This window comes from Rhamphochromis sp. 'chilingali', assembly GCF_963969265.1.
Source record: "Rhamphochromis sp. 'chilingali' genome assembly, chromosome: 4".
In the NCBI taxonomy this organism is placed as follows: Eukaryota; Metazoa; Chordata; class Actinopteri; order Cichliformes; family Cichlidae; genus Rhamphochromis; species Rhamphochromis sp. 'chilingali'.
In genome coordinates, this window is record NC_137948.1 from 43,298,494 (window position 1) to 43,321,058 (window position 22,565).

At 42.8% G+C, this 22,565-nt stretch overlaps 1 protein-coding gene across 4 annotated transcripts in view; it reads left to right on the plus strand.

The window, feature by feature from the left end:
- Positions 1-22,565, plus strand: part of tenm3 (teneurin transmembrane protein 3) — a 183,226-nt gene that overhangs the window by 14,747 nt on the left and 145,914 nt on the right. For 2 of the 4 annotated variants that reach the window (XM_080881555.1, XM_080881556.1), the window contains exon 2: positions 20,338-20,505. The exons of 1 other annotated variant lie outside the window; for it this stretch is intronic. In XM_080881555.1, coding sequence (XP_080737681.1) covers positions 20,346-20,505 — 160 coding nt within the window. In that variant the 5' untranslated portion in view covers positions 20,338-20,345. Of the gene's footprint in view, positions 1-19,524; positions 19,541-20,337; positions 20,506-22,565 lie in introns of those variants that run through there. One more of the 4 variants, XM_080881554.1, reaches the window with a different exon arrangement.

The window sequence follows — 22,565 nt, forward strand, 5'->3', positions numbered from 1 at the left end:
GGGTGAGGTGTTCCAGGCATGTCCCACCGGGAGGAGGCCCCGGGGCAGACCCAGGACACGCTGGAGAGATTATATCTCGCGTTGGTGTTCCTGCGGATAAGATAGAGGAGGTGAGGGAGAGGGAGGTCTGGGCTTCTCTGCTTAGGCTGCTGCCCCCGCGACCCGGCCCCGGATAAAGCGGAAGAAGATGGATGGATGTTTTTTTGCACTAATAAAGTTGTGGAGTTGTAAAGTATTTTGTCTCGTCTCAATTATATCGTCAGTTATATCGTTATCGCAAATTTTCAAATGTATATCGTGATAAATATTTTTGGCCACATCGCCCTGCTCTACTATAGAGCGGCACATTTGTTTGCAGCAGTCTGCATTTTTCTGCGTCTCACTGAGGCACTTAGAACCATTTTCTGAAATGCAGTCGGTGTGTGCGACCACAAGGCCTCGGTGCTTACATACATATTTTTCTGAGCACCTTGGACACACACATGCACACACACAAACACACACACAGAGTGGAAAATATATTAGATGGGAAGACGTGCATGTAGACAGTATAAAGGAGAAAAGGAAGTGGAGAGGGGAGCGATTGAAGAGAACAAAGGAGAAAGGTGAGCAACAGGGGAAGAGAAAGAGAGTGGACGGAAACAGATTAGTGACCTAAATCACAGCAGCGTCCCTCTCAGGTACATTAGTGTGTCTGCATGTGTGCGCATCTTTGTCGTCTTGAGTGCACGTAGGTGTGTCGGGTATGTGGGACAGCGAGCAGATATGTGTGTGCACATAATACAGTTCAAATTTGGTTTGTGTACTGCAGTCACCATATTGCAGCGTAAACAAAAGCTGTGTGTAGTGCATGCATTTTGTGTGTGTGTGTTCGATCACTAAGCGTTACAATAAGAAGTGTGTGTAAGTGAAAACTATGTGCTGTTGTCACTGGCTGGGACCAAACTTACTCGCCGTTGAATCTAATTGTTAAAATTGTAATTGATGCCCAGTGCTGGTCAATTATTGGAGATAAATGAATTTCAGGACCACGCCTCCAAACACGCCCCTTCCTGTTCTTCTCTATATATGACCCCCCTGGTTCTCCCCCGGTGCGAACACCTTTCGAGCTCTTTAATACAGTTTATCTTACAAGAGTAACATCATCTTACTCCTCCTTCCCTTTGCTTGCAATCGCGCTCTTGTCCGTCACCACATCAGACGAAGAACTGCACAGCTCTGCTTCATCGGTTTCCCTCCAGGCAATCCAAGAAACCCAAACACTCTGAACGTCACGGCGGCGCCGGTCATCATGGGAAACTTTCTAGCAGTCGTCTCACCAGCCACGTCGATCCATCCAGCCATCTTCTCTCTGCTAAATCCAGTTATGCAGTAACTCCGGCCGCTCGCCACCTCCGTGAAATTCAGCAACATCACAGCTCCACTCACAGGGCTCTGAAACAGGCCCGGCGAGTTAGCCGCAAAGCCAGTGCTGGACTCAGAAGCCACGCTGCTCCCACACAGCCATAATACCTTTTAGTACTATTGTTTTTTTAGCTTGTAATTCATGATGTAATTCACAAATTGCTCCTGCTGTGTCGTCCGACTAAAGCTTGCTTTGCCGTCTCGTAATCGTGGACCAAATGAATTCGTATTAGGCCCCTGCAATAAAACAACACTGATAACTGTCTCAGAATGACTTTTCTTCAAGAGCATGTGACAGTATAAAGTCCAGAGATGGAACATGAATGGAACTCGCTCCATTCATGTTTTGGCTGACAGTGCAAAAGCACAATGCCAGTAGCAGCACGCCGAACCACACGTGTGGCTGCGATAGAGTTACAGCTACGTCACGTTAACCTGACCTGACAGCCCAACAGACTTTTGTGAAAAGAAGTGTCAGAGGAATTCAGCAGTGTGGAGATAATACACCACAAAAGCTTTTTTCTGAAGTCCCATCCATGCAGAGCATGCAGTGCAGCACTTTCTCCTGTGCCGTGCAGCAGAACAGAGACATGACAACAGCCTGCTTTACTGCAGGAACACATGAACATGCTGGATTTGTGCGGCTGATTCCTTGCCAACAATATGAAATGGGTTGACTCTACAAAAGGATGCAATCTGATTCTTAGAGATTTTATTTTCTATTAAGCTTCCTGCTCCTTCTGACTGCATCACTCATTCAGAACTGACCAAAGACATTTGTTGCTGTTCAGAATTCAATTTTCAGGTCAGTGGAATACACACGTTAATATATAACCATCGAATATGTCAAGTGTCAGTTATCCCATTGATTCATAATAAGAAATACTTTTGTCATACTAGTGGTAAATGGTCTGTATTTGTATAGCGTTTTACTTGGTCATCCACATTCACATTCACACACTGGTGATGGCAGCTACGTTATAGCCACAGCCACCCTGGGGCACACTGACAGAGGCGAGGCTGCCGGACACTGGCGCCACCGGGCCCTCTGACCACCACCAGTAGGTAACGGGTGAAGTGTCTTGCCCAAGGACACAACGACCGAGACTGTCGGAGCCGGGGCTCGAACCGACAACTTTCCGATTACAAGACAAACTCCCAACTCTTGAGCCACGATCGCCCAGTGCCCAGTTACTAATGGACAACAATAAATATTCAAAGGAGAAAAAAACACGTCTTTCAAAATAAACTGCTCACTGGTTTCTATCTGAGAAAGTTCAACTCCCCGAGCCTTTGATTGTATGTATGTTACATATTAAATTTAGCTTTTCAAAGAAAACGTTTTCTTAAATGCAAAACTTTATAACCGTGCTCCAGCTTTGGTGTATCATATTCAAGCACATTTGTGTGTTTCTGTGTGTTACTGTGTGAGTTTGCGTGTCAGGCTTTAAAGGCGCAGTGAAGAGAAGCAGCACATCAGCGTTCTGAGGTTTGCTTTGATTCAAAGTTTCTGTGCTGCTCGAAACAGACGTTACGATGATGTAGATGTTCATTAATATTAATAATAATTCTCTGTCCAACACAGCAACACTCAGGTCCATTTTTCAATATTAATGCAATTTAATTAATACAGAATTTTATATGATTTCACTTTCAATTTGAGAAATGTTACAAAAGTCTTCAAACAAAGTCAAATATAAAACAAAGTATGGTCTATTACACCCCATGCCCTGACTTTAAATGTAAACTTGTGTTTTGAAATTCTCACTTTTTCTTTTGTACTTTAGACTCAACCCGTCCGTATCGTCACGCGGTGTCATTCAAACGCGGTCAGATTGAGCTCACCTCTGGAAGCTTCCGTCGGTGTAAAACAAACGCGTGTTGCTGGTGTTTCTGTTTAAGTCTGCGCGGGCTTCATGTTGTCAGACTTTTTGTTCACACGCGTCTCATAAATACGTTTGTGTTACAGGTCAGATTTTAGTCGCGCACGTGGGTGAAACGTTTCCAGGGTGACAGTGGCGCGTTGCGCAGCCGTGCGTTACACGAAGCGCCGGAGCCCTGCATGTGTGTACATTACATTTATGATCGACATCCTCTGACAAAAACACGTTTGGAGTAAAAAGGAAGCTTGAAGCAGAAATCAGGCATCCAGCCCCGATTCATATTCATTCAGTGAAGCTTAGAAACTTAGTGTTTGGAGAATAAGAAATAACAGGAAGCAGGAAACCAGCCGGTCTGCTGCAAACAGCATCTCGTTCTATATTCACCTCCTCTGTACTCTCCTCCCTCGCATACACAGACTGTTCGCTAGACAGTGGTAACACAGGTAAACAACACTGCTGTTAAAAATATACCGCTCTGTACACGTGCATCTGAAACGCTGTGTTACTCTTTAATGAGCAATCAGAGTTTGGCTCATAAGTGTGTGTCAGCAGGAGTAGCTGACAGATGATGTGATGAAACATCAGAAGGAGAGACAGAGACAGGTTACTGCACAAAGAAATACAAGGAAACACAAGAGCAGAGGAAGGTGTGACACGTCCTGCTGACTGCAGCCAAGTCCATTAAAGTAGTCCTGTGCAGGAACACGAACCAAAGACAGCAAATGCTATCCAGTATGCAGAATTTGACATCACCAGCCTGAAGTCTGAGTCAGCTTGTGTCAGATGATAGCGCTGTGTGAATTCTTCTGCGTCCATCCATGTTCCCCTAAACCTTTTAACCAGTGCTGTTTCATTTAAATGCCAGATCAAAACGAACTAACAGTAAAAACACTGAAAGAAAAGGGAAAGAAAAACACGTTTGTTTACTTTTGGCTTATTACTGCGACTCTTCTGTTGCAAACGAGCATCTGTCTGCTTTCTATCAGTGAGATTGTAGCAGACACACGACATCACTCGTATCCTGCTTGTCTTTACCAGACCATAGCGCACTGGCAATATTACTGATCACTGCTAAAATAAGCTTTGATCTGGCTACAAGCTGAGTGCTCACGTTTACTCCTTGTGAGACCGTGCACAGCCTCAGTTTATTCGGTGGGGCTGTCTCGGCCATTCAAGGCTTAAATCTAAAGGCGGCCATGCTCTCCCCCTCTGGGAGTCCTCTCGTCTCCGTTGGCCAGCCTGTGAACATGTCGTTTGCACTGTGACTTCATTCACTTCCTGAAACATTTTTATTAGCATGCACTTATGTGATGTCCCGCTCTCCCAGTGCTCTTCTCATCATCGCTGCGTACTTTCTAATTATCTTCTAATTGCTTATGTATCCATTTTTAATTGGATCAAATCAAAAACAATGTCTTCCTCTTCCTGTTTCTTAAGCATTATTCTGTTTCATTTAGATGTAAACTGCTGCCTTAGCAAGTGCTGTCTAAATAAAGTTGCATTTTCCTCACGTGTGAACAAGTGCTAAATGTTTTTGTTTTGATGTTGCCATGCTTCACGTGTGATCGCTCACAGCACTTCAGAGGTGCCGTTTTAAGCATCGCATTAAGAACCAACAGCATAGCGGTCAGTGTCCACTAGGGCTGCACGATTTTGCATAAAATGAGAATCACGATTTTTTGGCTTAGAATTGAGATCACGATTCTCTCATGATTTTCTTTTCCAGTATAAATATTTATTGCACTTATTAACTGCACATCAACTTCGTAACAGTTGAGACTGAACATAAAAACAATAAATAAACATAAAAACAATAAATGTCTCACGTTTTGTTGTTGTACTGCTTGAAATTCCGTCTCCACCGTTGCTCGACGCTGCGTGTACAGAGCAGGTAGTGCAACAATAGAAAAATAGTTGCGGGACGGCACTGTGTAGCGTTTGTCTAGGGTGTTGATCATTTTCCTAAATCCCTCGTTTTGCACAGTGTTGATGGAGCCATATCTTTGGTCAGGTGATAAGTGATAGCCTCCGTAATTTCTTTGTGCCTGCGGGAGGTCGACGGGTATAGGGAAGTGCTGTATAAGGTTCCCGTTATTGATGTTTGGGTGGTTGACCGGGACGGATTTTCTCCTGTCACTTTCTCGTCATCCCTGACGTGCTCTCCGTGGTTTTTTCCTGCTAATTTTAGCATCACACTGCACAGCTTCTGTATCACGTGGTATAAGGCTCCGCCCTTGTCATTTGTTGAGCAGGAAGAGTGAGCGCTTGTTTTCATGCAGAGTACGTCCCGGATCAAAATGCGGTACAATCGTCGTCGTCTTTTTTTTTTTTTTTTTTAATCGTTGTCATTTGGAAATGAGATCGCACATAAGCATGAATCGAGATCGCGATTTTCTAACGATTAATCGTGCAGCTCTAATGTCCAGTCAGCTTATGTTTTGGGAGTGGCTGCACGATGTCAGTGTGGGTTGTCAGGTCTCATCTGTGCACACTGCTGTGCTGCAGACGTGTCTGATTAATTCCTTCATTTCTGGACCTCTAAAATCACAGTTCAGTTTTCTGATATTTTCATCTCAAAGCTCAAGAGCCTCAGCAAATTAGAAACAACAGCAGTGACACGGGAACCTCGTGCAAACATATCTGACAGCTTTATAGCTGTGCTTCAGCAAGGATTATGTCAGTTGTCCATCTCTGCCAGCTCTGGAAGCCAAATTGCTTGTAAGTAGAAGAATCCTGAAGCAGTGCCAAGATCATTTGAAGCAGTTGCCATGTTTTTACCTGTTCGTCTAGCTACTGCAGTTCTGTCCAGTTTAGAAGGGGCATTTATTATAATGAAAATGAAAATTTAGAAGGCCATCTTTATTTGAAATGTCAGGTGTGGGGAGTCAGATAGAATCGGTGGGGCTGGAGGCTTACACAGCTGAGATCACGATGAAAAAGAAAGACGTTTTTTCTCTGTGTGTCAGTCATCACTGTTTCTCCCCATCAGTCTGAACAAGCACATCCGTGCAGCTGCTAGCCTCACTGAGCACAGTTCCCAGGAAACGGAGGAGAAATGATGGAAGGACAGTCAAGCAGAGACAAGAGAGAAAAAGCATGAGAACGGGAGAATTGGAGAGAGCGGTCCAACCACCAGATCGGGATCAGATTTTAATCCCTCAATTAGGCCGAGTGAATAGAGCGATGTTCCTTGATGCCCTCCGCTCACCCTCTGCGTCCAGCTCGGTCTAGCTTTTCTTCTCTCTCCTTCATTAGTTCTGTAGCATGAACCCAGGAAGCCTCGTATTTTCCTTTAATTTGTCACATGCTGTGAAAGAGTATTTTCCTTCTTAATGGGTGACATTACAGTGCAAGCAATGACAGAGGAAGACATGGGAGAAGTGAGAAGTGAGCATTAACAAAAGATTTTGTCAGTGTTGTCTATCCATAAAACAGACCTGTGTATTGAGAGCTACATATCCTCAACAGAGGAAGAAGACAGTGTACCACAAAGACAAAGATTTGTGCCTGAGTTTGATGTGACATATCTCCAACACACAGCAAGAGAAAGGAGCACAGCTGCTCCTTATCTGTCTAACCATCTATCCATCTTCTTCCTTTTATCCAGTTCAAGCTTGCAAAGGGCAGGAGCCTATCTCAGCTGTCAGAGGGCCATCACAGAGAGACACACAGTCACTCATATACCAGGCCAATTTAGAACCAGTTAACCTAACACAGGTACTCTGGTTTCCTCCGAAAGACACAGACGTGGAGAACATGCAGACACCACACAGCTGTTCCTGACCTGTCCTATCCTTCTGAAATGCTTTTGTGCACTCCTTTCTTCTTTATATTCCACAAAGCATATTTTTCTCAACTTCTTATCATCCTCCAGTTTGCTGGGGAATCACTTTCTAAATATGGGTTTAACAAATCAAGTCTCCTACAAGCTAACCTTATCACTAACAGTAAAGGGTGACCTGGAACCTGGCTGTGTGGCCATTTTCACAGGAGGGAAAAGACGGAGCAGTGGGTGGTGCACAGTGCTTCATGTACACAAAACTGCACAAACACTGCAGCAGTAGATTTCTATGTGAATTGACAGCAAGGTCAGCATTGCCATTTTTAATTGCTGACCCACTTGACTGAGTTAAGCATGTTCTTGTTGTCCGACACATACAGAGGTGACCATGGAGTTAAGGAGGAGTGATTTAAAATAGAGTGACAGTGGCATCACTCAACACCACCAGAAAAAATGTACTTTTTTCAATCTTTTGGCTTTTTTTAATGCACCATTAGGCACGGTGGGGTAAACGCTGCCTGCATGTCTGCAGGGTGCATCGCGTCATATTCATTCGATCTTGACACAAAGTGAATCGGAAAGAAACCAATGAAAACAGGAGAGACGTTGTGCAATGGTCAACAATAGATCCACATCCTCTGCATGAATGTGCAACAACAAGCTGGTGTTTAGCTTTTGTTCAGCAAATCTCTTACCCTTGAACTGTAAGGCGTGGGTTAGACCTCTGTGGGGAATCCTTTTAGAGCAGAGGTGTCAAACTTACGGCCCGCGGGCCGAATGTGGCCGACAGTATGACTATATCAGTTATTAATGGCCCGTCACTATGTGATGCCCTGCTGAGAATCCATGGGACTTTATTTTGACCATGCAGCCAATCGCATGCAAAAACAGAGATTTAAATGCAGGCGTGTCAGGAAAAAGAAAGAAATGAGTGAAAATATGAAATGAGCAACATCTGGCTGCATGTCAGTGATACTGGAGACCGAGTGCAGGATTTCTAGAATCAGGAGCTGGCCAAAGCACCCGTTTTTATTTTCAGCCTTTTTCCACTGTGGAGGACAAAAGGTTTCAGACCTGCCCAGCACGAGTGTGCTCTCGCTAGTAGTGGTACGTTCATAAAAGTAAGACCTGAATAAAAAATGCTTCCTTGTAAAATACTAAATGTACAGTTCAGTGTTGCCTACGACATAAAATAAACTATATGCAAAGTGTCTTTGAATGGCAGAGATGCAGCACAAAGCCTTGGGTCGGTGTCTAAATGAGTCTCACCTGGCACCGTGCACAAACAAGCACTAGCATGGATTTTGGACTTTTAACAGCATTTTCACAGCTTTTTCAGCTCCCTCGTGGCCGTTCACTCTAGTAATGGTAATTAGTAATAATGCAATAATTGATTAAATGACAGAAACGTTTCTGTTTTTCACTTCCTGCTCTAGAAATGTCTGTTTTTTATGGCTACAGTTTAAAAAACAGAAAATCAAAACAAATGTGGGCAATGAGCTACCAGAGGTTTTTCTGTCGTTTTACACAATTATTCCTTCCAGAGAGTCGTGCTGACAGACTCACTGCTGGTAAATGCTGAACCTTATCCTAAGGATCTTTAAACCTGAATGGGAGGCAGAGCCTTCAGCTTCCAGGTCCACTCGCCATGTGTTTACACACCGCTCTGCATTTAATCGTTAGTTATTATCAATATCTGGCCACAGTGTGTCTTTGCTCTGTCTCCTCCCCTCACCCCAACAGGTCGTGGACAATAACCATCCCTGGTTGTGCTGGGGGCTTCTTCCTGTTAAAAGGGAGCTTTTCCTTCCCACCGTCACCAAAGCGCTTGCTCAGTTGTTGGGCTTCTCTCTCTTTTCTCTGCATTATTGTAGGGACTTCACCTTCCATTGCAAAGCACCTTGAGGCAACTGTTGTAGTAATTTGGCACCATATAAATACAACTGAATTCAATTGATAGTGTATAGTGCACACACATAAAAATATATTTGGGTCTGTGTGTGTTTGGAGGAGGTGAAGAGAAACGGTGAATCAGAGGTGAGCACAGTGAATATTCACCAGTATAATCAGCACAAACTGGCACGTGTCACAGTGAAAGCCTTTCGCTCCAGTCAGGATGATTATGAATTAGTGAAATGCAGACGGTTATTGCAACTGGTGATCTGCATTTTACCATCTGTTCTACGTTGTTTCACACACAGACACACAGAAAGTGGAAGTACTGTATGTGTTATATGCATGTGAGCAAACACACACAGGCAGGATGCTCCGATACAAGCACGGGCCAGACAGCTGTACACGCACACTGAGAGATTAACGCTGTCATTGACAGATGATTTCATTTGGTCAGTGAACAGAGCAGCGACACAGCAGCTGAGCAGAACATTAATCCAGCACAAACTCATTACATTTGTAGAATTTCAAATGTTCTAATCCACAACACCTCTGTGTATCATATACTGTGCATTCATTTATTAGTAGAACATTTTTTGGAATATGTGCTTTTGACTGATGGTTAATAAAGCATATTTAAAGTGGTGATCAGGCTATAACTTCTTCACATCATTATTTATCATTCAGTTAATGACTCTTTGCAGATACTTGTGAGTGCACTTGTTCCCTGCTCGAGTCCAAATGTCAGATTGGCTATTAACGTTGTTGACACCTAAAATGATAAATGCTGCATTGGCATGTTGACAAAAGTCCAAACAGTAGGAATCAGAATCTGCTTCCTTAGGGGTGGTAACTGGAGCAGACACACACACACTGCAGGGCACACAGCTCAGTTTTAGGGCTTTCAAAGCCCTAATATATTTAAAGAAATACTTAAAGCTTCAACATGTGTGGGGACGCAGATGTAAGACAGCTGGTATCCAAACATTTGTTGTTAACTTGCATGTCTCAGTTTCAAGAGTGAAGTAGTTGTAAATTTGAGACATCTTGCTTTTGAATATTTAAGGGACAGAAGCAGATTTAGAGCCGTCCCCAGTGTTGTTTGTTAGGATTCGATGAGAACTGATACAGTCTCACAGTAACCTGTAATAATTATTATTATACAAGTAGTGTTTGGATAACAGAGTAATACACTTCAAAGCAGGTTCAGTTGTACCGGAGCAACTAGATCCGTACTGTGCTGGACGGTGGACAGTTGTCTCTCTGAAACACAGCAAGGACTCTTCAGCAGATCACTGCTCAGGGAAGCTGCTTCACTTAAAGACTGGCCCTGTTTGCTTCTGTGCTAGTGACATCAGCAGGTACTTACACGGTAGCCTTTGTATTTCATTCTCTGCTGCTTTTGGTATGACAGACGAGGCAGACTAAGACCAAAGAGGATACTCCGTCTTCTTGTAAGGCAGCAAATGACACACAAGAGAAACTCCTCTCAGCGGGTCACTGTCAGCCTTAAGTGAAAAGCAGAACAGCCACTCAAGACAAACAGGAAGTGTGTGACTCTTCATAAGTGTGTGTTTAGTTTTTGTCTGTGTAAGCTGGTATTTCTCCGTGGGGCCGTTTTCTTTTGACAGTACGACAGGCGCCTCTGCTTTTCTGCACCAGGTTACACACACGTGCACAAAAGCACACACGCTTCACTTGTCTGTGTGCAACAAGAAGCAAACATCTCCTGGCCCTGGGTGCAGTTGGCTGCTCCTAACAGCTACATCAGAGATATAGTCAGGGCTGCACATCAGTGGTCCGCAGGTGCGCATGCGCTGTCAAAATAAAAGATGCGCACCAGAAGATGTCGAAGAAGCAAGCTCCTTTAATCAGTTACTTTGGTGTTCGACATCTTTAAGAGTTCTAAACAAATGTCTGTCCTCCTCCAGAAAATCTCATGTACGCAAGCGCGCGTTGCAGCTTCTTGTCTGGTGCGCATCTTTTATTTTGACAGCGCATGCGCACCTGCAGACCACTGATGTGCAGCCCTGGCTATAGGCTTGATCTAAAACTGTGACGTGAACGCAGCACGCAGGCTGTAACAGCTGGGTGCTAAAGTGTGAGAATGGGATAAACCAGCACACGAGTCTTGACTTACATGATATCATACGATGTGAAGTGAAGAACAGTATAAGCTACTCAGAGATGTAAGGTCAGCAAATGACACACACACACACACACACACACACACACACACACACACACACACACACACACACACACACACACACACACACACACACACACACACACACACACAGTGAGAGAGGGAAACTTGCCTTGGAGGTCCCCTTCAGCTGTCAAGGTAAAAGCAAAGCAGGCACTCGAGACAAAAGTGAAGCGTTGGCCTCTGTGTTCACGCAGTGTGGGTGACCTGGTTTGTCTGGTTTACCTTCAGTGCTCTATGCCACTAATGCCACTGGCCAGTGTAGACTGTACGCTGGCTTTGTGTCCTTCGATATGATGTGACAAGAGCTCAAAGTTATCACAGAGGAAAAATCATTTCAGTCACATCTTTGGGTGCAAAGTGCGCTTGTTCGATTTGATGGCTGTAGTGGAGACATGCAGCACAGGCCACAGGTCACTTCCTTGTGCTTACCCACTGAGTGAAGCTGGCGCCTGCATTGGTTCATGTTTCAGGTTATCTGCGGTTCATTTTCAGTGCACCTTTAAAGCATTGTTCGATTTGAACCCATTAATACTGGTTTCATTTGTTGGACAGAGGAAAACACAAAACTTCTTCTCATTCTGGATGCCTCCACAGTGCAGAAGGACAAATTCTTCAGCACCACAGGGGCTTGGATCCACTCCCTGGCTGCAGTGCTTCTCTTTGGTCGAGCACTCAAATTACGTTTTGGCCAAAGACATTTATGGCTTAAAGGCCAACTTATTTTTGGATATTTTTTGGATTCAATGGTCGACTGTTTTCAGCCGTAATGTAGAGCAAGTTACTCTTTCAACATCAACATGACTCTTCTACTTCTACCCAGTGACTGCATCAGTCTCAGCTGACTGCAGGTTTCCCCAACCTGATAAACAGTACATTTGCACGATGACTGACACTAGCCAACTGGATGAACAATGGGCTATGAGGTCAGTGTGTTGCTCATTAATATGCATATATGCAAATGACCATGCATACTAATGAGGTTGGGGAAACCTGCAGTCAGCTGAGAAGTCACTTGGATGATGATGAAACGCTACGTCCAGATGAACAGGATCCACCTTTTGGGATTTACTTACCTGGATGATTGAGCATGTGTACCTATGTACTAGGATGTCAGAGAGTAGCTGAGCCCCTGTGTGACTGTGCTGGGTCGCTGTGTGACTGCATCCATGAGGGGTGCACATTAATATAACTTGGCATGCTTTGGATTTTGAGGTGATTATCTTTGATAATCGCTGACATGAAGCTATTGTGCAGCTGAGCTGAAAGTTAAGAGACAGGACAGTTGAACAGAATTATGCATTTTTGTTGTCAAACATATGAGAGCAACTGGTTTCAGCCTGTGGATGGAGCCTTCCTTTGTGAAGTTTTTCCTTTTTTGTTTGGTTTTCAGGAGAGTTTTGATCCACCTGAGCCTCATTGCCATGGTGACGAAGAAAACAATTACAAATCATTAATTTAAAAAGGCAGTTATTAACTAAACTACTCCAGAAACAACAAGAACATAGTATTGTGACGTAAATCTCACCAGTTTACATTTCCCAGTTTGCCTCGGAGAGACTGGTAAGTGTTTGGTTGTGCGGCTGCTCCGTGTGTCTGTGGAAAGAGACGGCAACATATTGCTCTTTGTTTCGTGGTACCCTATGGATAGGCCTAATTTATACCCCACACACACATCATTCCTCCAAAGGCCACATGAGCAAAACCTCTGCTGCCAGGGGACGGACGTCATACGTGTGCGTGCGTCCGTACTGTGCGTATTTGTGTCGGCTGATTATACACTGGAGTATTTGATGGAAATATTATGACTAGTCTAAATTTCCTTTCCTTTCTAACATGAAAATGCTACAGCTATTACACAAAGCAGCGCTGCTTCTATATGTCACAGAACACACAGCAGCTTATGTTCGGTCACTGTAGCACAAATCAGTTTGTTGACACCAAACCTAATGTTTGTTCAGCCTAGTGTTTGTGGGTTTCTGCTGTTTTTCTGTTGTTGTTTGTTTGTTTTGCTTCTGTTACATTGTAGCTGAGGTCTTTCTGCCTTGCCCAGCACAGAGTGGATTTTCACCAGCTCACAGTCATCTATAACCAAAGGCTGACAGTAGGGCTGCACGATTTTGCATAAAATGAGAATCACGATTTTTTGGCTTAGAATTGAGATCACGATTCTCTCACGATTTTCTTTTCCAGTATAAATATTTATTGCACTTATTAACTGCACATCAACTTCGTAACAGTTGCGACTGAACATAAAAACAATAAATAAACATAAAAACAATAAATGTCTCACGTTTTGTTGTTGTACTGCTTGAAATTCCGTCTCCACCGTTGCTCGACGCTGCGTGTACAGAGCAGGTAGTGCAACAATAGAAAAATAGTTGCGGGACGGCACTGTGTAGCGTTTGTCTAGGGTGTTGATCATTTTCCTAAATCCCTCGTTTTGCACAGTGTTGATGGGAGCCATATCTTTGGTCAGGTGATAAGTGATAGCCTCCGTAATTTCTTTGTGCCTGCGGGAGGTCGACGTGTATAGGGAAGCGCTGTATAAGGTTCCCGTTATTGATGTTTGGGTGGTTGACCGGGACGGATTTTCTCCTGTCACTTTCTCGTCATCGCTGACGTGCTCTCCGTGGTTTTTTCCTGCTAATTTTAGCATCACACCACAGCTTCTGTATCACGTGGTATAAGGCTCCGCCCTTGTCATTTGTTTAGCAGGAAGAGTGAGCGCTTGTTTTCATGCAGAGTACGTCCCGGATCAAAATGCAGTACAATCGTCGTCGTCTTTTTTTTTCTTTTCTTTTTTTAATCGTTGTCATTTGGAAATGAGATCGCACATAAGCATGAATCGAGATCGCGATTTTCTAACGATTAATCGTGCAGCCCTAATGACACCATCTCACAAACTTGCACAACAGAGAGACAGAGACACAGGGAGGCAGATCGACCTGCACTCGTTTTACTGACTGACCAAAGTTGCTGTAAGACAAGAAGAATTCAAATTTGTCTCATTTTGTCTGAACCTCACATCTCAGTGGCTGTGGGAAAGGTGCACAAAGGTTTTATTTAAATAGTGAGTCTGTGTATAGATAGATAGATATGCTTATGTGATGTTTAGGCATAGCTCTTTATCTAGTTAGCATGTGTGTGATGTCCTTGCTTAACCCAACTGTAATGATTCCACTTCCTGTATTTCACACTGTGAGTGATCGTACTGTGGGAAGTGCCTTCAGATTTTCTGCTCAGGTTAGTGTTGGCTCTATATTAAGTATAATGGTATAGAGAACTATCTGATTTTTGTGAAGTGGCTCCAGGCCACATGTTCTGTGGAGTCCAATCAGCCTTTCAGAAACAGCTCATTTCTCATCACTGTGTAAAACACTGCTAGCTCTCTTACATGAAACACAGCACTGTATGGTCTTATAATCAAAATAACTTTTATGCAGTATAGCATATAAAGTAATAAATGCATTTGGAGCCCACATATTGAAGTTTGGTTAAAGCAGTGGACACTGATTAGCTGGAGTTACTATAATGCACTTGATGCTTGCAGCATGATGGCATTAACTGTTTAATGGACGTAAGTAGTTCATGCCTTTTTATGTGCATTCCCTTTTTTCACTGCTTCTTTGAACCGTAGGACAGAAGGACATAGACTTTAAACAATTTATAACCCTTGTTTGCCTTTTGCCTCAGGCTAATAATAGGGGATTATCGGGTCTTTGGGGTCTCGCTCCAATACTGTAGCCTTTACCTAAGAATAGAATTTGTCTTTAGATGATAATCAAATTGGTACGCAGCTAGTTTTCACACACTCACTTGCAGCCTGCAGATGTGCTGTCCACTGCCTTCAGAGTTTTAACCTTTTAAAATACGATGACAAATAAACAAAAATTATAAAATAAATAAATAAATTGAAATTGAATTTAACAACAAAATGAATTTACATTTATTTTGAATGATAGACAGAAAACGGTCTAAAACTAAAGTTAGGTCCATAACAACAACGACGTCCTCAAAATGGTGAGCCCTGCACTTTTATTTTGAAAATTCATTTAATGGGTCATTGTCATGCCTGACGACTGTCCCACATTCCGTGTTCTGGCTGTGTTCGTCTCTGTTATCTTCCAACGGTACATGTCGTGGCCCGTTGGACCCTCAGTGTGGTGAGGTCATCCTGCAGCTTTAGCAGAAGTACGTATAATGTTTCCAGCTCCATGCGTGGCTGTAGAAACAGTGTTCTTTGGGTCATACTCAGCTCTGCTTCCAAACACAGCAGATTGAGTTGATGCTGAAAAGCTGAGCGTTCAACCTATCAAGATTTCAACCTATCACAGGGTGAAAGATTGTGATATGATGCTGTTAGTGGAGACTGTGGCCTTTGGTGAATTATATACAGTTCTTATCCAATGAATAAAAGACTTTCCAAAACCATGAACCATGAAAAGGAAGACCAAAAGGCCTTTTCTGCATCTCGTCTGTTGCTTTAGCGTTGCGTCGCGGTGCCAGGCTAATGAGGTTGAATAACCTTCTAAATGTATTAGTAGAACGTCTGCCTTTGACGAACCCTGTTTGGTCGTTATGACTTATTCAGGGACTGTTTCTAACTTAGATGCAAGTGACTCAGGGATAACTTTAATGTGGGTATTGACAGAGGTCGGTAGGTAGAGTAGGGTCTTTATCTGGTTTTAGTCAAAATGTTATTGCAGCTGTGTTACAGTTTTTGCCCGTTGCCTGAACACATTTTGCAAAACTTTGCTCATTGTGCCAAAACCCTAAACACAAGTAAACATGACACAACACTGGGAAATATACCATTCACATCTGCACCAAATTGAAACTCTACTCTCAAAACCTAAACTCTGCTATCAAAACCTGACATTCCTTTGTCAAAATGTAACTCTGTTGACAAAATGACACATACTTGCATCATATGCAAACACTTACAGAGCAGGGGGAACACACTAGTCTACTTTATATAAAGCACTGCAGTCTTTGATTTCCATTGTTCATTCAGAAGGCATATTGGTACATATTCAGCTCGAAGTCCTTTGACCCCGTCACTGTTCCTCTCAAATGGGACTCTGTAGGGCTGCTTCATGGTGATGCTGTGTTTTCCCAAGATGCGTCTGATGGTGGTGATGCTCACATGGTCTATGTTGCTGAACACTCGCCTGTCTGCAAGTATTTGCTTTCGTAGCTGGTGGAGACGCATAGCATTGTCTGCCCTCACTAGGTCCACAACAGCAAGTTCCTGCCGTTGTGTGAACAGGCGTTGGCGTCCTCCCCCAGAAGGTCTTCGAGTCATTCTAGAGAAATACAACCACATATTGTCATCGGTTTGCTTATTTTTCTTACAGTACTTTACTGTATATACTGTATCATCCACTGTACAACACTGTACTTCAATATAAGTAATCATGGTATGTTTCACAGAAACTACCACTTTGGCTGCAAAAGGAGCATTAGCACCCTGCAGTACGCTGCACACTTGATATGGTAACTGTAGAACAGTACTATGAAAACCATCTGAGTAGAGTAGAAGGCAGTGAGATGAAGACAGACCTGTTTTCTAGTCGGAATTTTCTTATTACAGATGCCACTGTGAAGCGGCTTAGATGTGGGTGGACTCTCTGCCCAGCTTCCCTCATAGTCAGGCCGTGGTTGATGACATGGTCCACCAAAGTTGCTCTTATATCATCAGAAATATGGGTCCGTGCATGGCCTCTTTGACCTCCTCCTCCTCTTCCTCTTGCTCTCCCTCCATCCATGCTTGCAAAGTTCTTGAATTGGCTAAACTGAGGGCTTTTTGTGGTTGGCTAATTGGTGTTCAGTTTTGCAAGTAAGTGCCTTCAGGTGTATATTTGAGTGGTTGCAATTACCCGATGTGTTTTGTATTTTGGATACATGTGTTTTCCAAATGGCACCCTGAAATTTCATTTTTGAATGAAGTGTCTTATGTATGAAATAGAGTGTAGTATGCAGGACCATGTGTGTTGCATAAAGGAGTAAGTGTGTTGCATAATTGCAACCAGAGTGCAAAGCAGCACTTTTGTTTAAGGTATGGGTACATGTGTTTGAGGTATGGTAACAAAAGCTTCAAGTTGTGTTACTTGGGTTTATAGTGTTCAAGCAACGAGCAAAAACTGTAATATGGGAAGGAAGCAGGCTGTTATGTTTTATTACTGCGACTGTTCTGACGAATCATAGAGTAAGAAATGGAGATCCATCAGAGTAGGGCTGGGCGATATGGCCTAAAATCAATATTACGATAAATTGAGCAGTTAACCTCGATAACGATAAATGGACGATAACCACCCCAAGTGCCAAAGAAACAAACGTTTTTGTTTTCTTCATTTGATGGGGCTGTGGCAGGCAGCATAGTTCCTCCAGTTATTTTGATAATATTATTCCCCCTAGACCTATTCATTGCAATTATATTATTACCACTTTAAAGGACTGTAAAATGTCACTGAAAATAAATGAAGACAATAGTAGTAAGTACTTCTAGTGGTTAAGATTTATTAACTGAACAAAATAAAAAGTGTAGGATACAATATGTAACCATGCTCTCTAAAAAATGTGTATCCCTTGTAAACAAAATAGTTTAATAATAAATGTGTTTCACATTGGCTATTCACAAAGTAAACAATGATTGTGCAAATGTAATGCCGTCATGGACAAAGGCCTATCTCTGCTAAGGCCTTGAGGTACTAGAACTTGTAAACAAATAATGTCACAAACACAAATGTCAATTGAACACAGAAAAAACGATAATAAATACTAAGCACTGCCATGTGACTCGTGAAAACTATAAACTCTTAAACAAAAACATTAAATAGTGCTGTTTGCAAAAAACTTCAATAGAACACTGATAGTTAAAATTAGGCAGGGCTTGAACAGGGCACTTCAAAAAGGGGCAGCAGCAGACTTGGTATCCTGAGCGGTTCAATCAAACTACTGTTGTAGATGTTTACCTGAGTAGTGTTTACTCCAGGTTCTTGCTAAGAAACACAAGCATATTGACCATGTCAGGTTTCAGGCAGGATCTTTAATTTACAAAGTTAAAAAGGGTTGGCACAGTAATAAAACATTTTAAAAATCATGTATTTTGCTACATTTCACAGCACAACATGATCAACACTGGCTCACAATAAGTCTTCTGTAAAAACCTTCTGGATACACTGCTGCTCAGCAGTCTTAAGTATTTTATGCCTATATAAACATTATTCAAACATTAATACTTTCAATTTTGAATATGACGCACAGAATTAAAGTCACTTTAAAACACACCAGATGTCACCACCCAAATATATTAAGATGTACACACTTACCGATTGCCAGGTGCAGCCTGTGCCCAAAACATTGCACCCGTGTCCATTTATTGAGCTTGACAGCTTTCACAATATTTGGGCCGTTGTCAGTTGTTATAGCAACAAGGTCCTCTTCACTGATGTCCCATGCAGACAGCATCGCTCTCAACTAGGGCTGCCACGATTACGTCGACTATCAAAATCGTCGACGACTGATTTAATAGTCGACGCGTCGTTTGAAGCTTAGTAAGATCACAAAAGACGCAGGAATAAGTAGCAGGATTTAAGAGTGTAATAACGGACTGAAACAGAAGATGGCAGCACTGCGTGTACAAGGATGCCAGCTGCTGTTAAACCCCGAAGAAGAAGAAGCTGTGTCCCAGAATTCATAGCGCGGCCCTGTTTTTTCTTCTAAGGCTACTGCGATATGATTTTCCACCAAGCTTCTTGCTGATTGTCTCGTAGGCCCGTCCAGCCTCATGCATTTCTACAGTCTTGTCCCCGATGTCGGCTCTTAGGTCCTGCCCATGCTGCTGCAGGGGTTGGAATGGAAGTAACTGATGAGTTTAGGTTGACTATTTGTAATTGATCTGTGAGAGTGAGAATATTCGATGGGTTGTAACGGAATACTTATTTGACTCACTGACAGGCAAATCAATGTATGACTTAAAAATTATGCAAGCAATCGTCTAAGGAGCTTGGAAAGAAAAGCATCTGGATTTCTTTAAGTTGCTGGAAGACGTTTCACCTCTCTCATCCAAGAAGCTTCTCCAGTTCTGAAGCTGCTCAGATGAGACTACGATGACCTGGATGACTGAGAACCTTCACGTACAGCCAAACAAATCTTTTTTCCTCCCACTGTACGAACAGTTGCAGAAACTGTTGGTGAATACGTTAAAATAAATATTGTGTCTTACATAATATACCGACTTCCTCCACAGGCAGATTTAGTCTCGGGTGAGACACAGTGTTACAGTTCTCGTGACACAGAAGAGCTTCCTTCCCAGGCCAGGACTCAAGTCTGTCTGCACCTGCAGGCCAGTGGCCACTTTGAAAGGTGATGATATGCACATCCTGGACAGGGAGGAAGGCTGGTGGGGTTGGGGAGTCGAGGAGGGCATTTCTGTGTCGAAGCTCAACCATCATGAGCTGAGCTCACAGCCCATTGTTAGTGTTGATCGTTGTGCAGCTTTGCTGTGTATAAGGTGGGAAATCTTAAGAAAGGTGAATTGCAGTCAGTGCCAAACAAGACTGCAGCTTTGTTTCTGCAAATAAGCAAACACTGAGTTTGTATTTCACTTTAATGTGAGAGTGAGATTTAGAAACAAACACATTTGTGTCTGAATAGCCAGAAATGTTTTAATGAAGGGTGCTTTTGTCGTTTTAAATACACGTTTGAATGGATTCCAAATGTGGACGAGTTCTCTGTTTGAATGAAACACACAGACACTAATGTGTACACACCCAAGCAGAAGTCACTAAATGCCAACGTTACCAAACGGATGCACAGCTGGTTTTGAGACTGGTCTCGAGCAGGCGCAGCACCGGAGCCTTTGTTACGTGGTGCTGAGCCGACCATCCTGTCTAATCACCTCAGTGAAGCGACGCTGCACATGAGCTCTTTAATTGTTGCTGCTCACATATTCTTACAACAGAACTGATGAATTTTAAGATCACTTGTATTATTGTTTTACTGTGTAGTACAAAGACACACACCTGTCAGTGTGTTTTGTGTGTGTAACACAGCATCAGCGAGCGTCACCATACTTCATTGTTCAGCCGTTTCTTTTTCAAAGATGTTTTGTTCATTCTCCACATTCATCATCCTTTTTTCTTTCATGTGGTCTTTCATAGGTTCTCCCATGCCCTCCCCCTCCTGCCCATCTGTCATTGACCAATCACATCCACAGTCAGCTAATCCCCACGACAACCCGCTGTTAGCCAACATACCTGAGCCTAACTCAGAGGAAGAGGAGGAGGAAGAGGAGTATGCTGCTCGGTTGTACTTAGCCGTAACATGTGGTAAAGAGACTTTAGACTTTTTTTAAAGACATGCACTCATTTTGGATTCAGCATGTGAGCTGCAGCTGGTTATTTGGATGACTGTGGAGCGACTCCCAGGGTAACAGGCTTGGTGGAAGTTAGTCGTGTTTTCTCCTTGTATGTTTTTATCATCAAGCCTCTGTACCTGAACATTAATCTGCTGTCACAGAGCGGCTGACGGATTGTATTAACACAAAAGACAGCATGTAGATTTGGGAGTGTGGCGAAAGGTCACTAATCTCTAAATGACAAGTGGTAAATATAACGATGACTGCTGTTTTCTTGTTTGACTGTGTCAAACACACACATTTAAAATGGGACTTTTATTTTGTTCTTCAGAATACGTTGTCACATCCTTTCTAGTTCTTATACAAGCAGTGTGACTAAACAAAATGTTTAAATGTCCCAATAACACTACAGGACCCAAATACCTGTACATTAGACCAAAAATGTCTCTTTATTAATTGATTGCTACAACAATCAAATATCATTTAGCAGGTATTTGATTGTAATAGCAATTCTGGGCATGGCTTTATCACTCTTATCTGATAAAGTCCCTGCCCCCAGTGTGTTTCTGTAGCTGATGTGATAGGATTGGCTCGGTTGGATGTTTTTAAACTGGAAACTGAGACACAGCACAGAAAAAAAAGCTGCTTAGATCCAAAACTTTGGACTCTTGTCACAACTGTAGACAAACAAAGGCTACTACACCTCACTGATGACAGCTTCTTTCTGTTTAAAATTTGATTGAAGCGTATTTCTCGATAAAATCCATTTGATGACAGAGCTTCTCCTGGTGTCTCTCCACATGTTTGTGCTAGTATTAGCATGAAGCTAATAGTCTGGCTGCAGCTGATCCAAGATATGTTTGCCTGTGGATAGTGACGAGCAGCAGAATCTGAGTTGTTTTGACTGGGCAATGGCCCCTTATTGAGTTGGTCATAGTTGGGAGTTTGATAGGAACTATCTTCAGACTATCACAGTCTGTTTCCTATCTTCAGACTATCACAGTTACTCAGACTACACCAGGAGGGGCCGCGAAAGGGGGGAAATCAAGAGGAAAAATACCTGGAAGGAAAGAAGGTGAGAAAGAGACATGAGTGTGGGAGAAACAGAGAACTAGTCATCTCCTTATATATGCATCATCTAAACATGATCAGAAACAGCACGACGTAGGCTCGTGTAATGACTGCAGGTCTGTGTGCTCCTCCTTTACCAGTGTAGATGAGGTCCAAGCTAATTAATCCATACTCAGTAAAACGTCTTAAGATATTACTATCTCCACTTCTCCTTTTAACAAAGTATGTGCTTATTTCTTTATTTGGTCTTTAGCTGATATTTTCTTGCACACACAGACACAGATATGCACTAATGTGGAAGCCAGCCTTTTATTTCTTTAACCTTCCCTTGCAACAGAAAGAAGCTGGAGAGAGCATTGAAAAATATTTGTGTTGGATGTCAGTCAAATACTGAAGCATCATAAAGAGTGGGAAATAACACCTGTTCAGTTTAGAAAGCCGGCCAGTCTGCCTCAGCGAAAAATTCAAAAAGTTGAAAGCTACGCCGGGCCCATAAATATCATACATTTACATTTTTAAAGACAAGCTTTGTTTTACTCATTTTACATTACATATCAGCCCCCACCTGTCTTTATATTTGGTTAGGAAAATGGGAAAGAGGTGCAGTGCTTTAACATGTAAAACCCTACATGGAAACACACTAGAACAGGCGAAAGCATCATTCGGACAATTTTATTGAGCTTTCAGGGAACTGTTGTTACGAACGTTTGCTACATAAATAAAACTGAATTGAACTGAATTTTCCAGGCTTTTTGAAGGGCATCCCAAAGTTTTCCAGCTTTTGTTTTCATTGCCTGTCCAGTGGATCCCAACTTAATCCTTCAATAAGGTTGGGGCCTGGGCTCGTAGGAGGCCAGTCTAACTGATAATGTTGCAGTGAGTGATTTTCTATCAGCTATCCATATCAGTGTATTTGTGATCGTTTTCATGCTGAACAGTGAACCTGCAATATGACACTTT